Source organism: Carcharhinus amblyrhynchos, chromosome 22, assembly GCF_965287045.1.
Source record: "Carcharhinus amblyrhynchos chromosome 22, sCarAmb.v2.hapA, whole genome shotgun sequence".
NCBI lineage: Eukaryota > Metazoa > Chordata > Chondrichthyes > Carcharhiniformes > Carcharhinidae > Carcharhinus > Carcharhinus amblyrhynchos.
Genome location: NC_137345.1, coordinates 23,925,830 through 23,934,289, shown reverse-complemented (window position 1 = coordinate 23,934,289; position 8,460 = coordinate 23,925,830). Strand labels below are relative to the sequence as shown.

At 46.3% G+C, this 8,460-nt stretch overlaps 1 protein-coding gene across 1 annotated transcript; it reads right to left on the bottom strand.

Moving 5' to 3' along the window:
• Positions 1-1,395: 1,395 nt before the first annotated feature.
• On the bottom strand, positions 1,396-8,174 carry pim1 (Pim-1 proto-oncogene, serine/threonine kinase). Its single transcript, XM_080210036.1, has 6 exons — positions 7,721-8,174; positions 7,420-7,520; positions 7,209-7,259; positions 6,271-6,637; positions 3,146-3,322; positions 1,396-2,800 (listed from the first exon to the last, which is right to left on the bottom strand). The coding sequence occupies exons 1-6, from the start codon at positions 7,803-7,805 to the stop codon at positions 2,637-2,639; spliced, it is 945 nt and encodes a 314-aa protein (XP_080066162.1). The 5' UTR covers positions 7,806-8,174; the 3' UTR covers positions 1,396-2,636.
• Between the last annotated feature and the right edge of the window lie 286 nt (positions 8,175-8,460).

The following is an 8,460-nucleotide window of genomic DNA, read 5'->3' as shown; positions in this document are numbered from 1 at the left end:
CCTCTTTCTGCACTGTAAGGTCTCTGATTCTAAGTGAACTATTCACTGTTGTACATTCCTTTAGTTCTGGTATTGTGGGTGCCTTTTTCCTGTCCTAGTGTTCCTATGCAGTGCCATCCTAGTGGCAGCAGCGTGGCTAGTGGAAGGTGAGGGAGATGACAGATTATCTAGCAGAACGCTGCTAAGCAGCTCTGAGCCTCGAGTGCCCAGTCATATGACACTACCATGGCAATGGGGCAGCACCAGTTCCAGCTGCCTGGCTGGGAGGCAACAGCGAGGACGCTAGTGGGGTGTCAGTGATAAGAGCACAACTGATGTCCTCATGCTCCATTCTGTCACTGCCACTCACCTAGGATGGCATTTAGCAATTCTGGTAATCTGCTGGATTGTTGAAAAGTTGGGGGTGGTGGGGGGAAGGGGAGGCAGGGTAAGGCACTGAGAGCCATCCTCTTACCTTTGCCACAATCAGCCCCACATCTTTCCCACTTCTTGGTCACTTCTTGTTCCTGGGCCTTTCTGCATCAGCCACCACTCCCCCAGTAGCACCGCTGAGCAAGAGCGCTAGCCTCTAATTGGCCAACAACTCATGGCGGATGAATTTCTGTGTCCAGAGTCCTTGAGCCTGGAGAAGATCAACTGCCGACCCTTAATACTGAAGGGTCATTCTGGAGGAGGTAGCAGAAAGACGGGAGATGCCTTTGTAAAGTCTCCCACGCAGCAACTGAAGGACAAGAACCTTTTGTCGGGAAAGTTGCTGCAAATCTGAAAGCAGAAACTGCTGTTTGAGCTTCTGACAATTATTCACGAAGCTAAAACATTAATCCTAGCTCTCTGCATAGATGAAATCTTATCTCCTAAGTGCTTCAAGCAATTTCTAATTTTATTTCAGTGGTTCTGATTAAAGATCATCGATATAGGCAGTACAGTGGTTAGCTCTGCTACCTCATAGCGCCAGGGACACAGGTTCAATTCCAGCCTTAGGTCACTGTGTGTAGCTTGCACATTCTGCCCATGTTTGCGTGGATTTCCACCCACACCAAAGATGTGCAAGCCAGGTGGAGTGGCATGCTAAGTTGCCCCTTAATGTCATGGGGAGTGGCTGGGTAAATATGTGAGGTTACAGGAATAGGGCCTGGGTGGGATTGTTGTTGGTGCAGGCTCAATGGACCACATAGCTTCCTTCTGTACTGTTGGGGGTTCTGTGATCTGAAATATATTCCTATCCCTTTCCTTCCTCTCTCCACAAAAACTGTTAGTGCCCAATGAGTATTTCCAACATTTACTTGGGATTTGATATCTAGCTCCATTAATACAATACCGTCACATCTTGCCCTGTACTGAGGATCACGAGGGAAGGATATATACTATACACACTCAAATACAACACGGAGTAAATTAAGGCAAATTTTATTTTATTTGAAATGCTGTATAAAAATAAGTTTTTTTTCCATTCTATTTTAATTTACAGGTCTAATCAAATAACAATTTCAACTCCAAGCTGCATACATGCAACCAAACTACTGGAAAGATATTGTATATACAAAAAAGGAAATTTTTGCACTGGTGTTTTCTCATCCCAGTCCACAGGACACATTAAAAAAAAATCACAGAAATCCCCCCCTCCCCAAATAAAAAGAGGTCTAGACATTAAATACATATTCGGTACAACATGCATTTAACAGAAGTGCTTGCTCCATCTATTTACAATGTCTGGAATTATTTTCAGTGACATCACCGGGTTCCGGGGCTGTAAACAGAGTGAACTGAATGGAAGTCTGACATGATCTACTGTGGGCCTTCAACTGACCAAGTAATTAATTATTGTGGAATGAACAAGGCTGTTGGAAGGGAGTTGTCCATAAATAAATAAATATAAATTAACCCACAAGTCAAACCTTTTTTAATATAATAAATCTGTCTTTTTTAAAAAAAAAATCAATTTCACTCAAATAAATAAAACAGGTAAACAGGACAGCACTGACAAAGGCTGTGAAACCAGTATTTCAAAAAAAAATTATATATATATACATATAATACACATTCAGATATATATAATATATACACACACACATTTACAAAGGATTAGAGTTCATTCATTGCATTGGTTGTGCATTGATGACGATGCTCTGACATGCCTTGGCTTCATACTGAGTGGACTAGTGGACTGTATGATGAAGAGTTGAGGTCAATTCTTTTCCGATTAGTGGTGATCGTCAGGCGACAAGGTTCTTCTTCATTTATTTTGCTGAGAGAATGTAAACAAAATAGTAGCTAGACTAGACCAGTCCCTGCGTGTGTACGTCTGAAGATCGTGCGAAGGAAAGTTCAAAAAAGTCATTCAGAAGCAGCGAAAGTTCAAGTATTTTGTTTAAGTCAGTGGATCCAGCAGTCGTGAAAGGCACTCGGAGAGGAAGAGCCAGGCTTGTCGTGATGCACGGTTCATGTTAATAACAACCGGAAGTAACAGAGGAGCAGGTTCTGGATCTTCATCATCCTCCCCGCCCCTCCCACTAATCAGTAGATTTAAAAGGCCATGGAATCTGGTGAATGAGACCAGGCAGGTTATTTGGTTCTTCCAGAGGAAGGCAGAGGACAGTTCGGTTTTGCGAGCATCGGTTCGTGTTATTTCACAAGTTCTAATTTGCCTGGGTTGACTCGTGGCTCAGACTGTGCAGTCTTAGTCTAATGGCATCTTGTGAAACGATGCAATTTTGCATCCAGGGGTGGTTAATCATTTCTTCAAATGATGGTCGATCTGAAGGCCTCGGCGATAGGCAGAACTTGATGAGATTTTGACATTCTGAAAGCGAACAGAAACATTGGGTTACAAATGGTGTGAGTTTTTAAGTTGCGCTTTCCAACCATTTTGTGGAAAGTTAATTCAGCTTATGTAGAAATAGGCAACTCTGTAGCTTAACTCAGCCGGTGGGAGTTTTAGTGGCAGTCTAATTTAAGCAGATAAATATTTGTGTGATAATTTACATAATATTACTCGTGTGACAATAAGTCAACAGGCATTTGGCTCTTCTAAATGTCCAACAAATGATATGAAGGGCTTAATTTACATATAGTTTGAAGGACAATGATCGCCTGAAAATATCCTGTATTTCCTACACTAGGATGGAAAGCAGGAACAGCAACTTACCAGGTGAGATTCTCCGCCTGAATAGGACCTGTCCGCGAATGATCTCCTCGTCTTGCTCAAATGGGATGTCCCCACACACCATGTCATACAACAGGACCCCGAGGGACCAGACTGTGGCAGATCTGCCATGATACCTATGATAGCGGATCCATTCCGGAGGGCTGTATACTCTGGTACCTGCAGATACACAAAAAGGTACACCTTGATTAAACACTATCCTTGTGTGTCCTGTATGCTGTTTAAAATCTTCAATATTCTCTCTTGAGCGGCACAGTGCCAGGGACCCAGGTTTGATTCCCAGTTTGGGTCACTGTCTATGCGGAGTCTGCACATTCTCCCTGTGTCTGCATGGGTTTCCTCTGGGTGCTCCTGTTTCCTCCCACAGTCGGAAAGATGCGCTGGTTAAGGGCATTGGCCGTATTAAATTCTCCCTCAGTGTAACGGAGCGCGGCGACTAGAGGAATACTCACAGTAACTTCCCTGCAGTGTTAATGTAAACCTACTTGCGACGCTAATAAATAAACTCAAGCTACAAAAGTTTAGAAAATTTAAAGAAAAACACTACTGGCTGGTTTTTGAACAGGGAAAATGCACAAGCATTTGCATCTCAGGGGAACTTTTGCGTTTCAGGGGAAGGTGTAGCTAACACAAGCTCAGTTAGTTCAAGAAAGAAAGAGTGGAGGGGAGGGAAGAAAAAACGTTTGCTACATATCTTGTAAACAAAAGAATGCGCCCTGCTTTTGAAATTCAAATCATCTGCACTATCTCGTTCCGCCCTTGGCTTGCAGGAAATGTGGTTAACCTAAGGCTTCCTGTCTGTCCTGCCCTGAACTGGCAGTTACTGACTCGTTGCCATGTGATTTTTTTGTTTACAAACTTTCAGTTGTAAAAAGCACACGTTCCCGCCTGGCGATGGCGCCAGGCACCCAGGATTTTCACCAACGGTTCTCGTTTCCAGAGGAGACCAAAAAAAGTTGCTGTTTGAAAATCGACATCAGCGCAGCAGAAGGCAGGCAGCGGGGGGGGAAATGTAACCTTCTTTCCCCTGGTAGCAGACACAGGCAGAAGGAGCAGACCCTTACAAACCATCAAGTTTAGAACACTCAGGTTAACAAAAATAGATACATCAGAATTGTTACTTTTCTCATTATTACTTTTCTTAATTTTGTTGTCTCGTTTTGGAAAAATGGGACCCGAACAAGAATTTTTTTTTAAAAAATCCAAGGAATTCATTGTAGTCTCTTCTGGATTTCCTGGTTTTATCTCACCACTTCTCCCCCTCCAGCCCCAACCTGAGTCTCTGACTCAATAATTTATCAATCGGGCCACTTGATATCAAAGGGAAAGAGAAGAAGGAAGCGAACCTTATTTCCCGTCACCATAGCCCCGGGTTACAATACTATCAGGTTTCAAAACATTTCCATGACGGGGAAGAGACAATTTAAAAAAAAGGCAGAAGGGCGGCAATCTTATTTTCTTTAAAATGTAAAGGAGTTGGCGCCTCATCTGGTCTCTTGAGTCGTTTCCACCCCCCCCACCCCGCCCCTCAAAAAAAGGTGTTACGCTGGAGAAAACCAGTCTCCAAACAAAAGCATGGCACGGTGCCAAGCTCACTGCAGCAACAACACTGGGGCGAGGAGAGAGCCACGCCGTCTAGTGGCTATAACCCAACCGGAGATCATCCCCTCCCTGCCCAGCCCGGGAGGAGACTCCGTCCTGTCTGCTCGATCCGTCTGTTAGCCCAGCCCCAGACCGACCTTTCATAACAGCAACCACCTCCTCACACACACACACACACTACCAGCCTGCCCATAACAAACCCCACCTTGCCCACAACATACCCCTAACACCCCACCTGCCCACAACACATTCCTATCCCCCCCACCTACAACACACTCCTAACCCCCTCACCCACAACACACCCCTAACCCCCTCACCTACAACACACTCCTAACCCCCCCCACCTACAACACACTCCTAACCCCCCCCACCCACAACACACTCCTAACCCCCTCACCCACAACACACTCCTAACCCCCCAACACACTCCTAACCCCCTCACCCACAACACACTCCTAACCCCCTCACCTACAACACACTCCTAACCCCCTCACCTACAACACACTCCTAACCCCCTCACCTACAACACACTCCTAACCCCCCCACCCACAACACACTCCTAACCCCCCACCCATAACACAGCCCTAACCCCCCACCTGCCCACAACACACCCCTAAGCCCCCCACCTACAACACTCCTAACCCCCCCACCCACAACACACCCCTAACCCCCCACCTGCCCACAACACATCCCCTCCCCACGTACCAGCCTCTCCCCACAATATATTCCTAACCCCCTCCTCCCCCCTGCCCACAACCCCTAACCACCCCCCCCCCCCGTCATTGAGATAAAAAGTCTCAATCTCAAAAAAAACAAAAACCCAACCATTTCCTATTTCTGTTTATTCTCTCCCTGCCCCGGGGAAGAAGAGAGGGAATTAACAGGGCAAACCCCCGCCTCCCCCCCCCCTTCACTTTCCAAAAAAGCATCAACCCCTTTCAGATTCCCATTACAACATAAATACTGCCCACAAACATCACGACGCGATTACTCAGAGACTGGTTTGTTGTGGTCTTATGATTCAGCACTGCATCGGTTGCAGTTTTTTTTTAAATGCGGGTTTTTTTTTGAACTTGGGCGATTTTTTCTTCCCTCCCTATTTCTTACGCATCCATCCCCCGTGATTTGATGTTAGCCCCTGACTCTGGCCGCCTGCTCCGACAAACGCAACGCCTCCAGCGAGCAGCCCCCTCACATCCACATCACCAGCCAAATAAGGAAATAAAAAGGCATCAAAACAATAACAAAACGGCTCAGTATCAAAGTGAAGTGAGCCAAAAAAAACCCCCCAAAAATCTCAGGTCAATAAATGAGTTTCAAATCCAAATGCCACCGAATAAGTTTAAAATAAAACGACTCAAAACATACAATTACTGCCACAGGTATTTCTTAGTAGTTTCACAACATTAATTCACTCTCATTCAACACTAGGGAATCAGTAAGCACTGCCTCTCAGCTGCAACAACAGCCTCCTTTGCTTTGTACACTGGAGAGTAAAGGCTCACCATCAAAGTCAGTGTAGACGGTGTCCTTTAACAGAGCTCCCGATCCGAAATCGATGAGTTTCAGTTCCCCCGTCCTCATGTCGATCAGGATGTTTTCGTCCTTGATGTCCCGGTGAACCACGCCGCAGTTGTGGCAGTGCCTCACCGCCTCCAGCACCTGGCGGAAAAAGTTCTTGGCCAAGTCCTCCGGCAGGGCCCCCTTCTCGGTGATGAAGTCGAACAAGTCCTTGACGTGCTCCGACCGCTCCATGACGATGATGAAGCTGTCGGGTCGCTCGAACCAGTCCAGCATCTTGATCACCCCCCGGCAGCCTGCGCCCACCCTCTTCAGCAGGGCGATTTCCATGGGAACCCTCGCTCCGTTAGACTGTGGGGGCAACACATCACGATAAATCAAACTGCATTGGGCACAGTGATACACACACACACACTCAGCCACACACGCTGGACCTCCCCCCACCCCGCAACCTGCAACAGTGTGTGCATCATGCACACACACACACACTCTGGACCCCCCCATAACCTGCAACTGTGTGTGCATCATACACACACTCCACCCTGGATCCCCCCCTCCCTACAACCTGCAACTGTGTGTACATCATACACACATCCAAACTGAACCCCCCCCTCCCTCCCCACAATCTGCAACTGTGTGCGCATCATACACACCCACCCACACTCTGGACCCCCCCCCCCCCGCACCTGCAACTGTGTGTGCCTCACACATACCTCCCACCCAACAGTCAACACTAACAGAAGATGATGGAGAAAAATTGCTGAGTTTCTCCAGCATTTTCTGTTTTCAGATTCCATCATCCGCCTTATATATATAAATAGTTAAACCCATCTGTCAAAAACAGATGGAAAACATCTCTATTTAAAAATAATCCACCGTAACAAAAAAAATGCAAAAGGCACGAGTTTCGTCTTTTACTTACCAGCTCAGCCCATTCTGACACTCGATCTCTAGCAACGTGCTTGATAGCAACCTACAATATAAACAGGGAGAGAAAAAAATCCATTCAGACTGGCGAAACAGCAGGAGAATTTAAAAGGACATTTTCAGGGTGGTGTGACCTGGGGAAAGTTACGAGTGATACAAAAAAAGGGGAATGGAGATTTTTAAAAATACATATAAATAATAATCACCTGCACACCGTCAGCCACCCGAACGCCGGAATAAACAGTCCCAAATCCACCACTTCCGAGGAGAGATCCAACTTGATAAATCTTTTCGAAAGGCTCTTTCACTGGAAGAAATGAATGAGCAAAGATTAGGCGATCTCCCATTATCACAAACTCTTTGTTGTCTCCGACCTCCACATGGTTAACGACAACACCGTCACAACACACACACACACACTCACTCAAATCCAACCCCCCCCCCCACATCTCACTTCTACCGAAACGGGAGACTCCGCGCAATGTGGAAGAAATGCTAAACACATACCTTGTTGCAACTGAATTTTGGTCGGCATATCCACGCTTGATGTCGAGTACATATGAGTAAAGGATCCGATCTTTGAAAGCAGCATCCCTTTCTGTAAAAACACCTCGACTGGAATTTTCCTGCTATCCAAGGTCCGAATGGGATTTCACCAAAAGGGAGGGAAGGGGAGGGTGGGTGGGTGGGTAAGGGGAGGGAAAGGGAAGCCGGCAATTTCACCCCACACCACGTTGCGACCGAGACACACACACAAACTGCGACCGTACACACAAAAAAGAAATTGTTGCCCTTATTCCCAGAGCGTTCGTTTCTCGCAGTGTCCCAGAGATGGAAATGCAGCAGGATATTCAAGTCCCTCGGAGCAAGCAGTTTTTGAATGAGGAATAAAAATAAATGAGCTGAGGCGCGTCTTTGTATCACGCTGGTATCCCTGCCTTTACTTAGAGTGCGTTCTGCTAAGTAGCAACGACTATATACAGATAGTAAAAAAAAAGGGCGAGCCGTAATACCATCAGCAAACCCCTCTGAGGCACAGCCCATTTTGAATTGACGTCAGGCTGGCCAATAGAGGGGAGGAACGATCTGCCAATCTCAGGGCGAGAAAAAAAGAATGAAACTGACTAGACTCGACGTGGCGGGAATGAATACGCGCCAAAAATGCTCCTCGCTTGTCTGCTTTTCAAATGGCTTTGATCCACTGGGCTGTGTGTAGACAAATATTTTTAAAGGGGTGGCTTTTTTCC